The 22,698-nt window shown below is 41.0% G+C and overlaps 1 protein-coding gene and 1 long non-coding RNA gene across 6 annotated transcripts; one reads left to right on the top strand and one right to left on the bottom strand.

The window, feature by feature from the left end:
- Window positions 1–623: 623 nt before the first annotated feature.
- On the top strand, window positions 624–22,523 carry numa1 (nuclear mitotic apparatus protein 1). Of its 4 annotated transcripts, XM_088639328.1 has the most exons (27): window positions 624–788; window positions 2,634–2,702; window positions 2,994–3,079; window positions 3,945–4,027; window positions 4,432–4,520; window positions 4,790–4,867; window positions 5,315–5,405; window positions 5,755–5,884; window positions 6,062–6,198; window positions 7,138–7,246; window positions 7,345–7,462; window positions 7,737–7,877; window positions 7,998–8,117; window positions 8,298–12,464; window positions 12,778–12,819; window positions 13,374–13,430; window positions 13,992–14,081; window positions 14,281–14,490; window positions 14,781–14,941; window positions 15,329–15,575; window positions 17,113–17,356; window positions 17,603–17,736; window positions 18,415–18,738; window positions 19,094–19,201; window positions 19,478–19,672; window positions 20,154–20,196; window positions 20,627–22,523. In XM_088639328.1, the coding sequence occupies exons 2-26, from the start codon at window positions 2,661–2,663 to the stop codon at window positions 20,178–20,180; spliced, it is 7,230 nt and encodes a 2,409-aa protein (XP_088495454.1). In that variant the 5' UTR covers window positions 624–788; window positions 2,634–2,660; the 3' UTR covers window positions 20,181–20,196; window positions 20,627–22,523. The 4 variants fall into 4 exon arrangements, with proteins under 4 accessions (XP_088495454.1, XP_088495456.1, XP_088495453.1 ...); XM_088639330.1 differs by lacking the exon at window positions 20,154–20,196 and having other exon boundaries at window positions 15,329–15,449; XM_088639327.1 differs by lacking the exon at window positions 20,154–20,196 and having other exon boundaries at window positions 625–788.
- Window positions 16,195–19,545, bottom strand: LOC148658223 (uncharacterized). Of its 2 annotated transcripts, none has more exons than XR_015940043.1 (3): window positions 19,414–19,545; window positions 17,088–17,386; window positions 16,195–16,357 (listed from the first exon to the last, which is right to left on the bottom strand). It is a non-coding gene; the product is annotated as an uncharacterized LOC148658223 (long non-coding RNA). The 2 variants fall into 2 exon arrangements; XR_015940044.1 differs by having other exon boundaries at window positions 16,195–16,520.
- Window positions 22,524–22,698: the final 175 nt, after the last annotated feature.

The following is a 22,698-nucleotide window of genomic DNA, read 5'->3' on the forward strand; positions in this document are numbered from 1 at the left end:
CTGCTGTAGTGTTTTAAGTGAGCCCCCTTTTATATGTGAAGGGCTTGGTATGGAAAATACTGTACTAATGCAAGCAATAATTATTCTTTTTATTATGAGCAGGCTGTTTAAAAGCAAGACGGGGGTTCTTTTGGTTAGGGTGAATATCGGTTTATTCAGGACAAGCACACCATATTTTTATATATTTCTTTGCAAGTCAAAACACTCAAACGTTATCTATTTAGTCTTTATGTTGTATTCTAAAGTCGATAGCTTTATTTCATGAAGCAGAAATCGAAATAATCTTTAAACTCCATTTATCCTACTGTGTCGAGTTAACGTAAAGAATATATTGTTTTCATAAGTCAGAACAAGTACTGAAATTGTTAAAACAGTAACAGATTCTTTGTCATTAGAATTGGACAGTGTCTTGACAAATTTCACAACCGCACCTATATAAGGGGCCTTTTTATACTTTTGTTTTGTATACATTTTGGTTTGTATTAAGACAGAAAGTGAGAGTTTATTATTATTATTATTATTATTATTATTATTATTATTATTATTATTATTATACACGCTGCGTTAAACATGCAGCAACTATTGATTTATCCAGTTCACCGCACTGCACCTTGGGTGATGTAACCTAACCTTATGGGATGTGGGCGTGAACTTTACGTGTGCGGAATCTCCTGACGTCGTGCGTAGCCAATGAACGCATCCGGTGATCTCAAGCGCCGAAATTTGAAAACGATTAGACAGGCAGAAGGTGACAGTGAAGGGGTTATGGTCTATTGTGTATTTTAAAGGTAGGTTTATTTCCCCCCCTCCACCGTCCTGATCACACTTTTTGTAAAACCAATTATTTTTAATAATTGGTTGTTTTCTTTGAAAGAAAACTTTTCATCTTTGTTATGTTCCTGACTGCGGGTTTGTATATTTGTTTTCTTGACGGTTAGCGTTTACAGATGTGATATAAAGTTTTTTGTGCATGCTAACGCACACTAGAGTCTATGCAACCCTAACTATATGCTTAGCACCGTTACGGTGGGGGCTAGCTATATTGAAGTCAGTCTCCGTTTGACTGTCGATAAGCAATGATTAGAAAACTGATTAGAAAAGACGAACAACAGAAGTCATTCTAAATGTCTTGTTTGAGCTCTGTCGCATAAGCACAACAGAGCAACGACCGAAATTTGGTCAAAATGTTAATTTGCTGCGTCTGTGATGTATGCGCGGTTGTTTGTGTTATCTAGGATTAAATTCGAAATCGCGTAAAACCCCTTCTTTGACTCGGTTGATATGATCGCGGTTACGAAGGAGTTCCCAGGTTAGCAATCAGAACCACTCGGTAAGATTTCAAAAGTGAAATGTTTAGGTGTAAATGTGAAGGATCTCTGATAGAGTCGGAACTCTTAAACTGGGGCCAACAACCCAGGGGAATACGTTTATTTTCTTTGTCTAGTATATAATTAGACTAGGACTCTAATTTCTTGGTTTAGGGTGTGTCGCCTATTTTAGACGGATTTTCTGTTAGTTTGAAATCTGAAATGACCAGTCAGTGAGTTAATGATTAAATCCTCCACAAGGAACGCCCTTTTCCCAAACAGGCTTCTGAAATTTCAACAAGATTATCCCTTGATGACGAAGTTTGTTTATCCTAGTTGCACGTAAAAACTACTATTGCGGTAGCGCGCTAGCTAATGCACAACAATCTTTGCTCAACGTGTAACCGTGTGATGTGGGCCTATATATACTGTATATGTTTTCAGTCAGCTTCGTTACCAATTTGCACCGACCTACACTTAAAGGTCTTTGTTTTAAAATGCCCAGGGCTTTTAAGTAACTTGGTGGTTCTGTGTACGTTTAAACGGTGGACACATTTTTCCCATTGAACAGATGAAACTGATACTGTAACTGTATCAATTAAAATATTTTCAGTGTTATTTTCCTTCTAAACCAAAAAAGAACGACTTCAAGCAACACCTTTAAGAACGGTCTTTTTAAAAATGACGAATCTGAACAGTTTGCTTTTAGTGCATCAAGCATTCAATTGTAAGTTGTTTTTTCTAAAAAAAAAATGTATTGGTTAATATTGAATATTGGAGAGAGACAGCAGAAAGTGAAGTCTGAAGACCATTATGAGTATCGATCCTTAATAACTGACTTTGATTGTATCCATCGAACGTTGTATAATTAAGGGCAGAAATGAAAGGTAACATAATTTAAACCATATGTACATATCATTAAAATAAGTGTATCTTGTTGGGTTCTAAACCTGCTCGCTCACTGATATTTGAGTCCTAGATCGTTGCAGCTGATCCCACTGCTCAGTTTGCTTTAATACTGTATATAACATTACTGTTGCTTTTTCTCATGATGGACAATGATTTTCCTTGTTGTCCACTGGAAAATTGTTGCTTTAGGGTCCTTCACGTGAAGGACTTAATCAGTAGAGATTCTCATTTTCTAACAGAAATGTTTGAATGCATAATTATATTAAGATGATGGTTTGTTTTCCAGTCATGAAATGTTTGTGCTCGTTTATAGATCTAAATAATTACTCAAAGTTTGCTTTCCAGCAAAGCAGTGCTAGTATTTTTGCAAGTGTCCTTGAGTGCCAGTTTTGCTCACCAGTTTTGCTCCTCCTGCAGGAGACAAGAGAGCCTGTATTGTTAGCAATGGCTCTTCATGAAACAAAAGAAGCTGCTCTGTTGATTTGGGTAAGTGTTATTACTGCTAAAGCTTTTTTTCTCTTTATCCTCTTGTAATGGGCAATATAGGTCTTGGCTTTTGGTGTTAAATTTCATGTTACTAAAGGCATCTGCTTGTGTCAGTTAGACTTCAAGTTGTTGTGGCCAAACTGCACTTAAGTGAAATTTTGTGTCAAGCACAAAGCTTTCTTTACATAGGAAACATCTGCTTAGTTTGCCACACATCGATTCCTTTCACAGTGTAGTTTCTTTTTTTAAATTTACACAGTTGCAAATCTCCTTTTTTTCCTGTTTTATCAGATCAACAGCCTCAACTTAGAAGAACCTGTTGACAAGATCTCCAACCTGCAGGATGGCCGTCTTTTAGTTAAACTGATATACAAACTGTAAGTGGCATAGCCTAAACTCTTCAGTTTATGGTAACAGCTGAATGGGTACAGTTTTCATACCACTAAGTGGTAGAGTGCCAGAGGTGCCAAGGTGCCAAGAATTCCAATTTTAGTTCCAATTAAAAAAGTTTTTAACTTAACTGAATAAATTGTTTAATCAAGTTATAATAGCTGAGTACAGTCGACTGGCATACGCGGGGGTTAGAGATTTTGAGTAGTGCTTAAATTTGTGTGTAGTCAAATTGTACCCTATGACCTTTATGTAAACTCCCTAGTAACCTCTAAATGTATCACAAGATGTTTAGTGTTTTTAAACTTATATTTAATATGCTGACTGTATAGGCTTACTAATTAGTTCTCCTAGGCCTGCTTGATGAATGTTTCAGAGAATTAAGTATTTTTCATTTATTTTCCTGAGCCAACTGCGTAAAACTGTAAGTTGAGAGTGCATTAGTTGCAAGTCGACTGTATTTGTGAAACCTGCTGACCTGGGGCACATGCAGAACGGTAGTGCACTTCAGTGATATAAGAGTTTTTACTTGCATCCACTTGAAGAATTATAGGGCCCCATGTGTTCGTAAGATGGAAGCAGCACTTGCCCATCACAGTGGAATAGTATGTTGCTATTAATTAAAGTTAAAATTAAAGTCTTCTGTCTTGTTACATGTTGAGCTTTTCCCTTTCAAAGGGGAGAGTTAATTTTCTCAGGGTTGTTTTATTTTATTGCTGTTATCTTAACACGCTTAATGAGTAGAGATTGATGGCAAAGGGCTGGAATTATCTGGTGTAAAAACAATCCCTCCATCCCTAGAAATGGATTTGTTGTCCGACCAAAGAAACGTTTCATATCTTGTCTTTGCAGGAATGGGCAAGAAAACGAGTCCCAGTCGATGCTCAATCAGCCCGTCCAGGGGAGATTGGATTTTATTGCCAACTTTTTACAAAGTCAGTGTTATTTCCTTTTTGACATTGTATCCCCTTGTTATTTTAGAAAGGAGTGGTATTGTCAACAGAAGGGGACTACTGTTCCGTTAGATTTTTTGGGGTGGGCACTCTGCCTGATTTTGAAAAGGAAGATTTTCGTTTTCTTTTCTAGTAGTGTTCAAAAGAATTTGAAAAAAATATATATTATTTATCTGAACATGTAAATAATAAGGTGGTTTAGATGGGCACGTTCGTGTGAATCCTTCTGGGCTTGAGGTGGATTATAATTGCGGAGAAAGAGAGCCGGGTAGCTGAAACTCATGATGTAAACGGGCAAAGTGTTAGCAGGTGAAAGACTCCGTTGGATCTTCCCAGGGCTGTAACACCTGAAACCTCATAGGTCTTTCTCATTTTCCCTTCAAAAGGTCACTGCAAGTACAAACCTGATCAGGGAGCCATCGTCTCATGGCAGAATGTTTTGAATGGACACAATCTAGAAGTGGAGTTGTCAAAGGTAATCCATTATATAAAGGAGAGTAGTATTTGCCAGTCTTATTATTTTTTACATTTGCTTCTTTTAAAGCAATGTAAGTATATTACAAATAAAGGGTTGTGTGAGTGTGGAACAAGTTACACAGCCTTGTTGTTGAAGCTGGTATGCTGGCGGTCTTCAAGAAACAGCTGGATGATATCCTTGGGTCAATTCACTATTACATACCAAGCAGTCTAGATGAATCAACCAACCTCCTCTTGTTTCTGCCTTTTATTATATTCTTTATGTAGGTAGTGGTTCTTCTCCTGTACTACTCCAACATGTGCACCAGTCTGCAGGGATTTGAGAACCTGAACTACAAGACACAGGTAATAATCCTGCAGGGGAAAATGACCCATTATAAAATGAAAATATCTTCAAATGCAAGAGCTGTAAAAACTGTGCTCATAACTGGGATTCATCACAATCTCATTAAAACACTTCTGGGAACATTAAGTTCAGTCTCCGGGATGGATTCAGTGTAGGGCATTTTCATACTAATTGGTGCACTGTCGTTGTCCCTCAAGCGTATTTATCACTTGAATAAGTGCCAAGCTGCAGTCTTATAATTAGTAAGCAATTATTAATTACTAAGAATTCGTGTTAAAACACTAAATAACCAATGTGAAACACGTTCCATACAATACTGCAATCATTCTAATGCTAACACCTACCATAGTAACTTGCTTCATAAAATGACTTAGAATGGTCCCTTTGAGACTGGTATTCTTCTTTGTTTTCATGTCTTTTGATCCTGTGTTTCTCTCTCTTATCAGGCTGAGTTAGCATCTGTCCTTCGCTTTGTTCTCGATAATGAGGACAGTCTTTCTTTGAATGACAACCTGGAGAATTTTCTTAAGAGAAAAGGTCAGTGTGTGCTGTGTGATTGCTCACGGAGAGTGGGTCCATTTCTGTACACCACATACTGAGCCAGAAGCTCAGCAGTACTCTGTTACCAGACTATGGGTTGAGTGTACTTTACAGCATAAGACTAATGCCTGTGTGGAAAGAAACTCAATTTTAATTGGTCATTTTCCTGTAAGAAATGCTCAGTCACCCTAATTTATTGATCCAGTCGAGCTTTTACGGATAACTGAACTGCATGTTATATTTCCTCATGAAATTGTAATTCTGTTTCATGGTTGTGTCGATTCAAAGTGTTTAGATTCATTTTCTACGTCCCCACAACAACATTCTGCATTTGCTCTCTTTCCAGTCAAGTTTGCTCTGTCCAGTGTTTCCAGCCTCTCCAGTATCAGTGATGAGGATTCCCCTGTTTTCACAAGGAAAAGGAAGCCTGAAGTACAGTTTGTGGACCTTCAGACTGTGGCATCAAGCTCAGTGAGGTAGCCTTTGTTTTTAATTTTTCATTCCGTAGACAATCAAGAAAAATCCACTGATTTCTCTCCTTTTCTTTTTTCCTGTTTGGAAATGTAGAGCAACTTGTTTCAGTTACTTTAGTTCATTAGCAGCTAAAAACTACAAATGATGCAATGAAAGTTGCTGTTTGTTTTGTCCCTCAGCTCTCCCATCCAGGACATACTGAAGACACCTCAGTTCCAGCTGCGCAAATTGCGTAAACAGCTGGCTGAGGAGAGGAATATGAGAGACGAGTTGGAGCTGGAATTAGCCAACAGTAATAAGATCATCACTGAGAGAGGTACTAATTTAATAAGACCATTCATGGATAAGATTTGAAAAGTAGTGGTATCTGATTGCTGTGATCTTGCATCTACCTGTGCAAGACCACAGCAACCAGGTATTTCAAATTAATCTTTTCAACCCAAGGCAACTCTGGGACAAAACAACAAGGTTTTTACATTATCCGTTGGTACCCAGGGCAAGTTCGTCTCTGTAAATCAGAAGAGTTGAATATTGAAATGTGAATGCAACAAGTTTGCCAGTGGTTGAAAATATGAATAACAACCACAAAAGAAATGCTGAGGGTCATGGGTCATGTGAGCCTAAGCTTCTGTCAAATTACATCTTGTATGGAGCTTATATCGTAATCCTTGTCTGTTCTTAACAAGCTTTTCTTCACAAATAAATGCATACAGTAAACGTACGAAAAAGATTGAAACACCACGTCATAGCCATATTGTTGGATATTGATAGCTAACTGACCTTCCGCTTCCAGTATTGTTATTTCTGCTTCTCTGTTTGACCTGGAATAAAAATGTAAGAGAGGATTTTGACCAAACATGGGTCAAATTTCATCCGTATTTTGTAGAGTTAGGCAACTGTGAATTGGTACAAGGTTTAAATCAGATATGAGCCTGCCTGAGGTTTTTGAAACAGTATGTACCAATATCAAGAAACCCCAAAATTAAGCAAGCATTAAGCTGTCAGCATTACAAGAACCTGACTGTATCACTTATAGCTAAATGGAGATACACCTCAGTTCAGAGGCTTAATTTCTGTGGTTAAATTGTGATTTAGTCTCTAAATTTGTTAGCAAAGAGAACCCTCTCATATCTGATAACTGCTGGTTAAACATTTAGAATTTTGAGGAGTGGGTAATATCGGATAATCACATTAGATGGAGTTTTGAAAAGAGATTAAATGATTATATTAAAACCATCTTACTTAAATGTTTTAGAGACCCAGCTGTCCCTTCTGCAGCAGAGAGTTCAGAGGCTAATGAGACAGAGCAATGAGCAAAGTCAAGAGTCCAATGAGCTGGAGGATCTGAGGATCAAAAATGAAAGGTAAAGAACAGGATGAGATGGAACAAAAAAGTCATTTTGTTTTGAGTATATTTCTCTGCAACTTCTTCGCTCATACACCATTTCCTCTTATTTACTAGTCTGCTGAAGAGGTTGCAAGACATCCTAAAGCAGTGCCAGGATCTGAAAACCAACAAAGGCCAGATGGAGAGGAAGATTGACCAGTTGACGGAAGAAAATGGAAATCTGTCTTTCCAAGTAGGTTATAAAAAAGCCTCAACATAATGATCTCTTGCAGCTGCGGTATTTGGAAAGGGAGGCGCTCTCCACATTTTTATAGGGACGAAGCTGATAATCTGTCTTCTGCATATTTAGTAGTAGTCATCTTTTAAAGTTTTATTCTTGTTTTCATTTAATGAACGTTGAGGACGATGAATGTGTATTCTTCTTCTACAAATTGGGAAGTGTAGCCAGTGTGGTTTGAACCAGTATAACAAAAATGTAATAATTAGGATTTTTTTTCTCTGCACAGATGCGTGATGTGCTGGATCGACTCACGAAGGCCCAAGCAGCCGTGGACAAGCTGAGTGATGAGCAAGAGATGTCTGTAAAAGAATGGGAGTCCAGACGAGTTTCCCTGGAGAGCGAGCTCAACCAGGCCATCGCAGATAAGGTTAGAGCGGAGTCCAGTTTTTTGTTCCCTCAGGTTTTTTTTGTGTGAAATTGGAATGCTTGAGAGTTGAAACTCTTAACAAGGGAAATCTGGACTATACTTCCACCTCTCTTCTTTCAGGAGGATTTGTCTGAACAAATTCTGATTCTTCAAGGGAAAATCTCCTTACTTGAAGACCAGCTCAGTAGGGCACAGTCTCAACATAGGGAAGAAGGAGAAGTGATGGGAGATGTGTTGAAGGTATTTTTTTTAGTGCTTACGTAATAGGGTGAAGGGCACTCACAAACATTTATGAAAGCTTTGATTCTTAAAATGCTGTCCAGATTTTTACATGATTTATAATGCTTTTCCGAGTCTGAAGTTTCATGTTAATGGCGGTAATATAAATGGATCGGATAATTTCTGCTTTCCCCCTGACAGATGGAGAGTTTGAGACAGGAGGTGGCTGACCTCGCTGTTAAGGTATCCCAGCTTGAAGATGTTATCGCTAGGCTGGAAGAGGAGAAATCCCAGACTCAGATGGAGCTGAATACTGAAAGAATCAAGTTTGAAAATGAGAAATCCCATCTAGATGGGGTCATCTCTGGGCTGCAGCAGGCCCTCTCGGACCTCAAGTGTGAGAAGGAAACGCTAGAGAGAACCTCAAGAGAACAACAAGAGCAACTTACTAACCAGATCGAGACTTTAAATATGGAGATTGCTAAACTGAGTGATATCGTGCACCAGAGAGAGCTTGAGGTGAAAGAAATGGAGAAGCAGGAGCAAGCTGCGCGGGAGACTATCAATGGATTGAACAAACAGGTGGATGATCTTGGTGATGCTCTAAGACTGAAAGAAGAGGAAGCTGTGTCGAATGCCCAGCAATGGAACTTGGAGAGGCAAGAAAGCTCTCGCAGAGAGAATTCCTTGCAAGAGGCATCTGTGACGGCTGCAAGAGAGAGAGATGCTGCTTTGGCTGAATACCATCATTTTCAAAAGGCAAAAGAAGAAGAAATTGAACAACTTGGACAGCAGATCCTCACACTCGAAGATCATCAGAGGACTCACCAGAGTCTTATCTCGGAGCTGAGGGAAGAGAAGCAGGTCCTGGAGGTGAAAGTCGCTGCTTTGGAAGCTGCTGTCACTGAGGTGCGCTCCAAGTGCCAGAGCCTGGAGTTTGAGAATGAAGCTGAACGATCCAGTCATATTCAAACAGTTGAATCTTTGACAACAACACTTCAAGATACGGAGAGGACCCTTCACGATTATAAAGGAAAGCTGGCCCATCACTCAAGCATAGCTGAAGAGAATAATAAACTCCATCATCAGCTAGCTGCTCTGGAGGAGACTGTAGTAAATCTGCGAGCTGAATTGGAAGCTGAGAGGAAAAGGTTTGAAGAAACTCGTGTTACTGATCTACAGAGGATCTCCCAGATGGGAGAGGAGGTCCAGGATCTGGCAAGTAAGAACCAGAGAATGTCTGCTGAGTTGGAGCTTGTCCAAAAGGAGCTTTTGAAAGAGAAGCAGGGAAAATTGACAGCAGAATCCAGTCTGGAAAACCTCAGGGAAGAAGGCATTGTTGTGACAACAAAACTGACCACAGAGCGAGATCAAGCATATTTAGTAATCAAGGAGAAAGAACAGGCAATTCAGAAGCTGAAATCTGAGGTGGGAGCTCTTGAAGGTAAGCTGGCTCTGACGGAAGAAACCAAGATCCAGGAACTGGCAGCAAAAAAGGAGGAAATTGAAAGGCTTATCAGCAAAACTGAGCAATCTTTGTTGGAACTAGAAACTGTAAAAAAGGCAAAAGAGAACGCAGACGTTCATCTTCAGTCAACCATTGAAGAACACCAGAATCAACTCTCTACTCTGAGTCAGGAGTTAAATGATGTCCAGGCAACTTTAAAACAGAAGGAATCAAAACTGGAAGCCTTACAGGCAGAACTGCTCTTGAAACAAGAGGAACTAAAGACCCAACAAGAATGTATTCTCCATCTGCAGAAAGAGAGCTTGGTGCTTGGGGAACTCAAGAAACGCTTAGCTGATGAAGAGCAAGGAACTCTGATTTATAAGCAGGAAGCAGAAGATAAAGAAAAAGAAGTTGTCCACTTAAAAGCCCTACTAACTGCAAAGGAAAATGAGATCAAGTCCTTTCTTCAGAGCATCCAGACTGGAGAAGAGAGGTCTTCTGCTATACAGGCTCTACTGGAAAAGAGGGAGGAGGAAATCAAGTCACTACAATCAAGGGTTTTAGAACTAGAGCAAGCTTGTGCAGAGCAAAAGCAACATATCTCTGCATTGGAAAAGGAATTGGCAGAAGCTCAAAGGCTGGTGGTAGAAAAGACTTCAGCCTTTGAAGCTCAGACATCACAGCTTCTGGATCAACATCAAGACAGAGTGGTCTCCTTAGAACAACGTTTGGAGTCTTCAGAATCAATCTGCAGTGAACAGAAGAGACAGGTGGATAAACTGTCCAAAGAACTGGAAGAGGTTCGCTCCTTGTTTGAAATCCGTGAGACTGCCTTAAAAGAAGAAAGGACTAGTTTACAGCTAGAGATTGAGAAACAAAAAAGAGAACTGGATGTGCTGAAACTGGAAGAGCAACAGGAGAGAGATTGCTTGAAAAATCAAGTAGTTGCTACAGTGGAAGAATTACAAAAGCTGCAAGCAGAATCTCTTGTTGCGTCCTCCCTTATTTCAGAGAAAGACAATGAGCTAGAAGATTTAAAAAAGGAACTTCAGGATGTAAATGGAAAATTGCAGGTGTTACAATACCGGGATGATGAGAGAACCAAGTTGACAGACGCCAAGGAAATCCAAAGCAAAGAACTAGAGAACACCATAGAGCAGCTCCGTGGAGACGTCCTGGCTGCTTCATCACTTGCTTCTGAGAAACAAGGGGCAATGGAGTCACTAGAAAAGGAACTTAATTCCTTAAAACAGGATATAGAAAAACAAAGAGAGAGAGAGCTCTTGTCTTGCCAAGCAGTAGCTGCCGAAGAATCCAAGTGCAGACAGCTGGAGGCGACAATATCCCAGCTCCGTTCAGAAGTTCATGCGGCTTCGTCCCTTGTCTCTGAAAGGGAACTGGAGCTCACCTCACTCCAGGAGGAAATCAAGAAGCTGAAAGAGCAAGAAGACCTGAGAAGCCAGGAAGCTGCTACAGTGAAAGCTCAGCAAAAAGAGTTGCAGGGAACCATAGAAAGACTCCAGACAGAAGTCCAAGCTGCTACCTCTTGTGCTGCAGAAAAAGAACAGCTGGCTAGGACTTTACAGAACAAAATTGATGCCCTGCAGCAGGAGATGGGGGAGAAAGACATATTACGATGCCGTGCTGTTTCTGAAGAGGAATCTTGCCGCCGAGAGTTGGAAGACAAAGTGACCCAGCTTGAGGCTCAAGTTCTGAAGGCCTCTTCCCTTGCCTCTGAAAGAGAATTAAAACTTAATGCCTTCCTCAGTGAAATAAAGGAGAAGGATAACTTGAGGAGCCAGGCTATTTCCACTGAGGAAGCTCAGCGAAACGCGTTGGAAGAAAAGATAAAAAAATTGCAGTCAGAACTTCTAGCTGCGACCTCACTTGCCTCGGAGGGACAATCTGCGGTGGCACAATTGCAAGCAGAGCTGAAGGCCTTGAAAGACACACATATGCAATTAATAGACAAGGATGAACTGAGGAGCAAAGCTTCTGCCTGTGAGGAACATGAGCGCGAGCAGCTTCGAGAAAACATAGATAAGCTTCAGGCAGAAGTCCTTGCTGCCTCTGCTTTAGCTGCTGAAAGAGAACAGAGAGCAGACACCTTCCAGAAGAAACTTGATGCTCTGCAGCAGGAAAATGAGGAGAGAGACTTCTTGAGATGCAGAGCCATTGCTGCAGAGGAGGCCCAGCGCAAGGAGCTAGAAGAAACGATAGTTAATCTGAAGAACGAAATGTTGTCGGCTTCCTCCCCCTCATTTCAGCTTGAAAATGAGAAACTGGTCACCGAAAAAGAAGCCTTACAAAAGGAATTGAGCAAGGCTGAAGCAGAGCTTTCCGATGTACGTCTGGAGCTGACAAAAGCCCAGACTCTTATTGCCGAGTTGCTACCATTTAAACGAAAGTGCCAGCAGCAGCAAGCTGAGCTCTGCCTGGCGCAGGCCAAACACCAGGAGGAACTGGAGCAAAGAGAGAGGGCTGTAGCTGCCTTGGAGGACGACTTGCAGCAGGTCAAGGAAGAACTGTCCACGCTCCGCCCACTGAGAGAGATGACTTCAGAGCAAGACCGCGCCATCCAGAAACTGCAGGAGGAGAACGCCGCCCACAAAGGGCAGGTCTGCAAGCTGCAGCAGATCAACAGCCAGCTGACGAGCGAGAACCTGGAGATCTGCTCCGAATCCAGCCTCGGAGCGCGCCGTTTCGATGCCGAGCTGGCCGTGGAGAGAGAGTCCCACTCCTTCGCCCTGGAGAAAGTCCGAACGGAGTACCAGAAACAGATCGCAGCTCTGAAGGAAGATGTCCTGGAAGGCAAGAAACGCCAAGACGTCCTGACGGAGAAGTACGAAAGCATCAAGAAGAAAGTGCTGAGTGACAGGCAGAAGTTCCAGGACGAGAGGCAGAAGTTGGTTATTCAGGTACGGTCATTTCTCGTTTTCCTCGTAGGCAAAAAAAAAATAGTCACCTACTGTAGATCTTCATCCGTTTTCACATTTTTCACGTTTCACATCCTAATTCTGTACTCTGGCAGCAACGTTTTTGGGATTGTTTCATAAATGCAGAGTTTTGCCAGATGAACTTAATAATTTGAAATGCTACATTCAGGAAATCGTGATGTCCTATTGTGTACTTGCAAGTGCTTTGTTATAATATGACACTCATTTTCAATGTTAAAGGATGGTTTTGGCATTTAAAAACAGTTGTATCTCAATTAGCTCCTCTGTTATGTAGGTTGAGGATATGCAGAAGTTTCTGGATTCAGAAACATCAAAGGTACAATTCTCCTAAGCAGATGCACGCTGGCCCTGTTCTTTCTGGTCTTTAATCGTTATGGATTTTTAAGGCTTTTGTAACAATGGACTTTACATGCTGTCTTTGTGACCATTTCCCTGGCTGGCTGGCTGGCTTGCATGGAAGTTGATTTAAACTAATTTTTTCCTGCTGCTTTTTAAATTTAACTTTACTGTATGAGGACTGAATGATATTTTCAGAAAACAAGCTTACAAATACAAGGTGCCTTTTTAATGTTCTTTTAAGCTGCTGAATCATGCAATGTGTTTTCTGTAAATGTGTGAATTAAGACACCATACAATATATTGTACGCAATCATGGTGGTAGGGTCTGATGCTTATTTTGCCATGAAAAATTGTTGGAACTTGTTTAATCATATGATCATCTAAATACTCAACAATGGGTTGGACCATCTGAAAATTAAAGTTTCTCTGAGGCAGATTTTCTTTTGTCACGTTTTTGGCTGATAAGGTAGTTGTGCAAAAGATGTATTTTAGCCTAAGGTTTTAATGACATTTTTTTGTCTTCCTGCACAGGTAGATGAGCTGATGGACAGACTTGCCACAGCCAAGTCTGAACAGAACAACGTGAAGGTAGGTGCATAAACACCTGCTGGATGCCCATTCCTTGAAAAGTGGTCATGGTTTAATACTGATGGTGGCGTTACCACCACCTATCCCAGGGGTTCCCTGCTCTGGTCCTCAGGAAATTCAGTAAGCTTTCTGTGTCTCCTTCAGTCACATACAATTCTACAATTTGAGAAGGCTCAAATTGATCCAATTAAGGCTAAGTTTGACCAATTTATCTCTTCTCCTCCACAGCCTTGAGCAAAAAGGCATAAAATATCTAAATAAATGTTGGATTCTGCACAGTTGGGACCACCTGCTCTAGTCTGATCTCCTAGGGTCTCAAAAGCTAAGCATCAATTCAATACTGTGATGGGAGACGTCTAGAGAAAACTTGGTTGTTGTTGCAATTGGTCGACCAGTAGATGGCACTCTTATCAAGCTTTATATAGCAATAGCAGTACCCCAGTGTGTGACCTGGAACAGGTGCTGAAAGGGTGATCCTGATCCTTTGATGAAAGAATGTCTTTGATGGTTTTTCATCACCAACCTTTACTGCAGCAAAAGCCTTTGTGCTGTTGCCCACAGGAGCAAAATGAAGAGCTACAGAAGCAGACCTCTGAGCTGCAGGAGCAGCTGACCCATAAGGATGGGGCATTGGAGCACTACAAGGCACAGGTGTGTACTATACCAGCTCCACCCTTTCTCTTTGCTCATTATGGAGCTGGCTCATAAAGAAGTATTTCAGGCAACCTGTTTCAGAAATGAAGTAAAGCAGTCCTCCCTTTCTAATGTGTTTAGCAGAGGTGCGATAGTCCTGGTTACATTCTGAGAAGAGGAACACTTCAAGGTTCTTTTGCTGTCATTACTGCCCTAGGTGGAGAAAGCCAAGACCCACTATGGTGCCAAAAAGCAGCAGCTGCAGGAGGCCACTGAGCAGATCCAGGCCCTGGAGAAGAAGCTGGAAGGGAGCCAGCAGGAGAACAACACTCTGAAAGCCGAGCAGAAGCAGCTGGCGACAGAGCTGCAACAGGCCCAGCTCTCCGTCAAGAACCTGAGCTCCAAAGTCAGCAGTCTGCAGGCTCAGGTCAGTGCTGCTTCCAGAGTTTGCCCCTTCTCTCCCCGTGTACAGCTCTCATTTTTACAATCTCCTTCTGACCCGTCTTGTGTTTATGCCTGGGCACTAAGATTATATTCTTATTAATAGAAAATTCCCTTGGTTCTGATCAGTTGAACAGCGGTGTATCTCAGTTGTGTCTCTTAGGCTTTTTCTCAAAAAGAACTCGAGTATTAGTTTCTGCTTTATCAAAAATATCTGTGAATGGCAAATGAAAATATTTGTGGATGGAAGAGTACACATTGTCTGGGGATTGGCAGGTGGACCTGGCAGACAGGCAGCTGCGAGAGCAGAAGTTCCAGGCTGGCAGTAACACTACAAAGAACCACGTGTCCGAATGTTCTGAGGTCCCAGAAAAGACACAGGAAACCAGTAAAGACAGCCTGGATCTCAGTCTGGATGACTCCCTCAACTCTACCAGGTAATCTGTTCGAAATACTTCTTCCTTTTGGAATAAACTCATATTGGAATCAAATTTCCCTGGATTATTAAATCTTAGTTCCTTGTTTGTTTACTGCTGACCCAATTAAGTTAACCTGCAACTGATATGTTTAGCCTCGTAAAATTGAAGTGCAGAAGTGGTTCTCAGTTGTGTTTTTTTTTTATTGAGGTCTTTTGTCAGTAAAATGCACAACCTTATAAATAAAACACCTTGGTCTAGATCAGTAAGGCAAAAAGAAAAATGTTGGTCATGTGCTAGATGACGTCTCGGTCAGATTGTGGATGACGAGTTCAGGCCTGCAGGAAGTGGGTCTTTAACAATATAGCTCCAAGAGATGTGTGCTTGAACTGTGCCCCCCCCACATAGGAAACCGTCCACCTCAACAGACAAGACGACCCCGCCGGTGAGGAGCTCGGAGCGCCTGGCAGCGAAACGCCGCCTCTTAAGTGGGGAGTCCCTAGAGACGCTCTACTTCACCCCCATGATGGTGCGTGCCGAATCCAAGCTGGAGAGCAGCATCGCCTCCCTGGGGGAGCTCACCCTCGACTCATCCAAAAAGTCACGCTCGGCACGCCGCCGCACCACGCAGATCATCAACATCACCCTCACAAAGGTCAAGAGCACCCTCCCTCACTCCCCCACAATGCCCTGCATGCCTGACCTCTTCCTAACCTTTCCAGCCACAGCTCGTACACACATACCTCTTATAACACTGGTGCCCTGACCGCCACATTTAATATGGTCCTTCAGTGTTCCCAAATGTTTTTTACCTATGATTGATACATGAGAGTATCATTTTAAAAGAATAGCTCTAATATTGATGCTCTGCACACTGTCACAGTTTTAATAGTTTCTATATTAACAAAGAGTAACTGTGACCAATATCAATGAGGCACTTGTGGCCTTCTTTACTTTTCCCCAACATTTTTGCCCTTATTAAATTGCAGCAGTTTTCCCAGGTATTGCAGGTTGAAAGCGCTAAAATAACCAGGGGAAAAAAAAGGTTGAAGTGAAAACAATGAGCTCAAGACTTTATCTCCTCTACTAGCTCTCATTAGCTGATTGGGTGACATGGAAATGATAACCGTGAGTTTATTTTCCTCCCGGATTTCCATGACTATTATTGACCATCTTATAAAGTTTGTTTTTTTACAGTTTTATTAGATTTGTTTTTATTTTTAAAGAGCATCATACCAAAAGGGCACTCTAAGAGGTATGTCTGTATTTTAAAATGTGGCAATTGGTGGATAGTTTATTCTGCTCATCCTTAAAAAAACAAATGCGCACATTGTACTAACAAGCTGCAGATGCCTGTTAACCTGTCCATTTTCCTCCAGGAACTGCCGGCAGATTTAGACCTCGTGATTTTCTTTGCCAGGTCTCGGCTTATTAAGCCTGCAGGAAGAAAATCAGTGAAGTTATGGGAATGTATTTTTCTTTGGTCAAAAATGTAAAGCTGATTTGCACAGTGTTTCTCCTTTTTTCCTCAGTGTTTTACTAAGTTCTCATTGTGCTTTCACTGTTGCCTCTTCACAACCGTCTCTCTCCTCTTCTTGCACTGGTTATGAATGACATAGAAAAGGTTTTTAGTGTAAACGGGGTGGGGGGGGAAGATTTTCAAGCAATTGTACTGCCTCTTTCACGAAGTAGCACTTTAGGTTTCACTTTATGTAAGTGTGATAGATCAAAAAATATCCTGGATAATCAATTCTACTATGGAAAACAATTTTAAACACGGATCTTCATTTATCACTGCCTGCTGCAGGATTTTATTGAAAGAGGCACCTTAAACCTTCAGCTTGGTTAAGGCTGGGGTGATGCTGATTTTTAACTGTTGAGAGCAGAAACTGATGAATAAACTGGTCAATGTTATGAAATAATGTAAAACATGCAAGACTGGATTAATGCAACATTGCTGGTGACTGTTTTTGAATTGATAAACGTGCACCAGTTCATACAGAGACAAAGACTCTTTATCACTTTGAGAAGCTATAAATGTTTGCTCAGGCAAAGTTCTGCCTAGTAAGCTAAACAATGAAAGCATACTTTTGTGTTGTTTGATCACTATCCCTGGTCAGTGTGTTTGTGCATCACGTATATAAGAGAGTGCATTATCCTGGCTCACCTTCAACATTTTCCTTGCATTACAGAAGACCCCTGGAGCACCAGAGCCTGAGAGTGTTAACTCCTCCTTCTATAGTCTCCAGTCAGCTCAGTCCCATCCCAACCTGTTCACTCAGACACAGAAGAGTCGCCCTGTCTCCATGGCCTCGCTGTCCTCGCGCCTGAACGCCTCCCAGGAGTTCCTCGACAATGAGATCTCTGCCAGCGAATCGCTCTTCAACCTTCCTGGGTATCGCCCTGGCGCTGCCAGCACTGTCACTGCTCGCCGGAGTGAGTACTGCCTTCTGTGTGTGCATTTCTCTTCAAAGAGACAAAAACAAAGAGTGATTCATGAAGGCTGGAAGAAACTAAATGATTTGGGTTTTATATTTGAGATTCATTTCACTGAACACCGTGGTAACATTTGAGTTATTAAAATAGCAATGCTTTCTTTTACCGTTTATTTCTTTGCAAGCATGTGGGAAAACGTGTTTTCTCAAACTGTTTCTCTGTGCTGCGGTTGCCCTGCTCTCCCAGGCACAAACGCATTTATAGCTGGTGCTCAGAATGAACCCGAGCACACGGAGGACTGGATGCGCATTGCAGAGTTGCAGACCCGCAACAAATCCTGTCTTCCACATCTCAAGTCAAGCTACCCACTGGAGAACAGGGTAAGTGACCCGACAATAAAACGTAAAGTGTCATTTAGGATTGCATTTAGTTTGTGTTTCTTGTATTTGAAAGGGGACTATACAAATCAATGTAACTTTAGCTGACTGTGGGCATGAACAGCTGAATCGTTCTGTAACACAAATATTGTTTTTTCAATAATATACCATTGCACTGTTACTGGTACACAGCCAATAGGAGGTATATCGGTGTACATTGTCTTTTATAGCATGGGACAACTGCTCATCTCTTTCCAGCTCCCTGGTATTGGATTAAAAACGGATTATTTCATTGCATTTTTAAATTTGGTTTTTAATATACTTGCAGCTTAGAGATTCATACTTCAACGATGCCGCTGGTGGAAATACTGGGTTGGCTAAAACAAAATCCCTGCAATTAGAATCATGCTGGAAATTCCTATTTTTAGCTCATCCAGTAGGCATCCACCACTCTGACCCCACGTCACGTGTTTGGACATTGCTCACCACAACCTGATCCCTGGAAATATGAAGTAGCTTTCCTACGTCACCTAGTGGAGACAAAGGGACAGTGCAGAATATCTTTTCCTTGAGGGAATGTTTTAAAGATGATGTAACGTCTGACAAACTGGAGATTTTTCACATATAATGGAATCTGTTCTTTTATCTTGGTTCAAAGTTATTATCTCTGTGTGCCTCTAGCCCAGCATCAATATCCCTTCCTTCTGCATCTCGGACGATGACGTGAAACTGGGAGACCCTGACGAGACCATCCGCCGAGCCTCCATGCTGCCTGGGCAGCTCAATGAAACTTTGGCATCCCATCGCATGTCAATGCTCCCTGGGCAGATTCCTGCTCATCGCATGACCATGCTTCCTGGCCAGATCAGCGAGGGCCTGTCTTCTCATCGAGCCTCCATGCTGCCTCAGCCTTCCACCCAATACAGCTGGCGGGCCACTGGAGACGTTTCCCAGCAGCTAAAGCGCTGCTCGAATGTGCCGCAGGAAGGAGGAGATACTCCTGAGGTAATGGACGACAGGCAAGAGTTGGTCTGCCTGGATATGTATAACCATTGCCTCCTTGACATTACTACATTTCATGTAGAAAGTGATTTTCTTTAAAGTGGAATAAATAGTTCTCATTTAACAAAGTGGATCATAATGAAATCAGCATGATATTTTCTCTTATTCACTGAAACTTGACATCTGCTCGGTGTAGCGTTATTACAGGATAGTCCCAGTTATTTTTGAGCTACAATTCTCTTTTTATGATACATTATTTGGAAGAGTTTGTGTATATATATACTAATTTTGACCCAATATAATTTTTGAAGTTGTCTTCTTTACACTCTGGTGCACTCTGTTTTTTTGTTTTTGTTAGTCCAAGAAGATGATGACTGCCTGCTTTCCAAGGCCTATGACGCCCAAAGACAAGAATGACCGGCGTTTCACTGTCCAGAATGCCCAGAACAGGCCACCCAGCTGTCAGGTTAGGAAGTCCTGCTGTACTGGCACTGCCCTGCACCTGCGCCAGGTGCCTCACTTTTGCGGTCTGAACACACTTCTTTACACCCTGAGCTATGGGTCACAGATAAAGACGGAAAACAGAACGATCGATCATGCGATCGGATGTGGTGATGCTTTTGTTGAATCCCTTAGAATACCGCCAAGCTTGATTTTCTCCCGTTTTCAAGTCCATACCGTTTGAGTGGGTGTCGCAGAGCTTTTCGTCCTCCGATCTTCTGGAAATTGACTCTCTCCCCAGGACGGACGCCGGGAGTCAGTGATGTTCTCGGTCGCCAACACGCCAAAGAAGAAGGGGGGCAGCCTCCTCCAGAGGAGCATGAGCAAGATTAGGAACAGCACCAGGAAGTCTCCCGGTGCCGCCAGCAAAACCCCCCGCAGATCTCCACGGATCAGCAGCAGCAAATCTCCCAAGAATGCTGCAAGCACAAAGAAGGTGAGACGTTGCTTGAAACGGTTAAGCGTCCTCCATCCAAAATAAGCACTTAATAAACATATTTACAGTAATGCATAATAAGTTGTGAGAGCACCATTGGTGTCCATTATGTTAGAAAGTATCATTAGATTTCCTGTGGTTTGTCACCAAAGGACAATTGTTAGGTAATCTTCAGGAATGTGAATATCATTCCTTCCTAAAAGTCAGGGCTATGCTTGAAGCCTTGTTTATAATTTAGGTAATACTGTTGAGGTTTGTATGATAGTAGTTGAGTTGATCTCGGAATCGCCGAACGCGAGAAGAGTGGGGGGGAGAAATATCCATGAAGGATTTTCTTTCCTCTTTTAGAAATTCATTCGATACAGTATTGTCAGTTTGGGAAGTTTGTTTTACATTTTTTTCCGTAACCCAAATATGCAGTGTTATTATTATTTCAAATAAATGCCCTCATCCTTGTCTAATGGACCTGTCCTTTGACCAGACACCTGAAGGGGGACACCTGGAATAAAAACTCCCAGATGAAGGTTTAACTACGTTCTCTTTACCATTCTCACAGCGCTCCAATCTCTTCACCCTCACTCGAGCTGCTGTGCACCTGGCTTGACTGGAGCTCCTGGGTTTAGGCTTTTATAGCACTTGGGTATTAATTAGGAGCTTTCACTGGGAAGAGGAACTCACTTTCTTCAGTGTGTTACTCTACAATGCACAGATTTCAGTTTTATTTTTTATTTAATTAAACTTGCCATTTTTTAACATATTAAATCAGTATTTGACTTCCCTTTGTTTAAGTGCAGGATAAGGTCTGTTTAGGTTGTGCACCAGTGGTTGATGAGTCATTCACACTGATCTGTATTGCCATTCTGTCAGATCATGCATGTGGAATGTCTAAAAACAGTCAAGGATGATGGACTGAAGTGAATCTATTCTTTAAATGTTTTTTTTCTTTCCTTTCAGATGAGTCGTAAGCCAATGAAAAACATGAAGATATAATAATCTGCAGTGATGAAGCCAGCCAGGTGACTGAGTGGAAGGGAAGATTAGGGTGAACTTTACATTGTCTCTCACAAAACCCTTCTGACCTTGGCTTTTCAGTGGAACACGGCCACATGATATCCAAAACAATCCTGTTCCTCCAGAAGTGTAAACCTGACCATACATTGATTCCTTTCTCGCCTTCTGTATTCATGGGCTATCCCTCAGGGTCGGAAACAGTTGAACCTTTGACATCATTCCGTCAAGCAAAATTAAGGCCATAGGAAGGGAGATCTCAACATTCCAGGCTCAATATGTAATTGAATTACAATTCTGGGAAAACTTAAGTCTACCCTCCTTCACTTTCATGCCCCCTGTAAAATATTTTTTATTATGCAGTATAGTTAGTGCTTAAACTTAATTATAAATAAATGTTTTTTGCACATTTGTACTTTGTGAAGTCGCTGACCATTTTCACTCTTAAATAATGTGGAACAACAAGAGGTATAGAAAGCCAGTGTCCCTTTTGTATTTAAGCAAAACAGAACTCTTGCTTGAGGGCCTAAATGTCCTAGTTATTTTGGATGACTATTTCAAAAGGCTAGAATTTTTAAAGGCTATTCATATTTATGTAAACTGGTCTATTTTATAGACCAGACATTATCCAGACTTTTTTTTTTACTTTTTAAATGTCTTATCTCACAAACTTTACGATTTGTTTTTGAAATGGAAATTGGGGACTTCAGAAAGCCCATGATGTTTGCATAAACTATGAGCCACCACAATATGCTAGTCATTGATGGACAATGATTGGAAATTGTAAAATTTGAGAGGAATAAAACCTAACTCAATCGGTAGTGAGTATGGAATTTAAATATTTTTTGTTTTCAAACTTTTCATCAGTGAGGCAAACATGTTGGGCTATTTTCATCAAATCCTACCATGTCATGCAAATAACTTTTTCTTTCCCTAATACAAAAAAAATGGTGTAGTTTAATTTCACTGTTAAATTAACATTCCTAAAGGCATTCTAAAATTTTTATTTTAAAACATTTGTAATGCCTTTTTTTCCTTTTCTTAAAACATTTGAGGCAGCACATGCTATGCAACTAGAGCCTTTTTGATTTGTGCCTTTATATATTGTTTTTATTGCACTCAGACAGTACAGGTAGTAGCTACTGTGTTTCTCACCATAAAGGGTAGTTCATTATAATGAGGGTCTCTTTTACACTCTGTGTGAAGTATGAACACCGAAGAGGAACATGGAAAAACCTTTGGTTTTAAGAGTTTGATTCCTGTGGAGTTGGTGCAGCATGACCACAAGCTTTGTGTAGCTGGGAAATAGTCTGTTTCATACAAGTGAAAAAAACTTTAACTGCTAAAATTCTCCAGGCAGAACTGTGGGTTTGTTACAAGAACACTGAAACTAATTACAAACACATTCGTAGGAGAAAAAATGGTCCAAAAATAACTTATTTAATGAGGTCATTAAGTACAATATTGCCAAATATGTATGAACACTTTGATTTTAAAGAACACCTGAATATTGGGTTCAGTATATATAGCTATACTCTTTTTAGTTTTAGGTCACAACAGCTGAGATTTTAGTCTAAGATTTCTGTAAGGTTTATAATTAGTTTTACACTTTCAGCTTCTGAAGAGAAAGGTGATTCGAGTGTTGGATGACTTGCACAAAATGGGGATGCAAATAATCTCTTTTAAACTCTAGTAGTATTTTGCTTCCATTATTATCATATACAAAGGAAGCTTGCTGCTGACTTTGATAATGTACTCCATCTTGCCTTTTTTCCCTATTTCTTCACAATCTGTTTCCCGGTTGTATATCATTCCCTTCCAATAAAATGGAAAACAAAAACTGCTTCATGCATTTTTCTTACCCTGTTTAAAGTGCTCCAAATATGAATGGGAAGGAATGTGAAATGCACACAATCTAAAAGATGATTGTGACTTGATTAATGTGAGGAATGAAGAGGAATCGGTTGTTTTAATTCAATCGGATATCTTGTCAACAGGAAAAGTACAGTTACGTTATA

The sequence above is a fragment of the Lepisosteus platostomus genome, chromosome 7 (assembly GCF_059453375.1).
Source record: "Lepisosteus platostomus isolate fLepPlt1 chromosome 7, fLepPlt1.hap1, whole genome shotgun sequence".
NCBI lineage: Eukaryota > Metazoa > Chordata > Actinopteri > Semionotiformes > Lepisosteidae > Lepisosteus > Lepisosteus platostomus.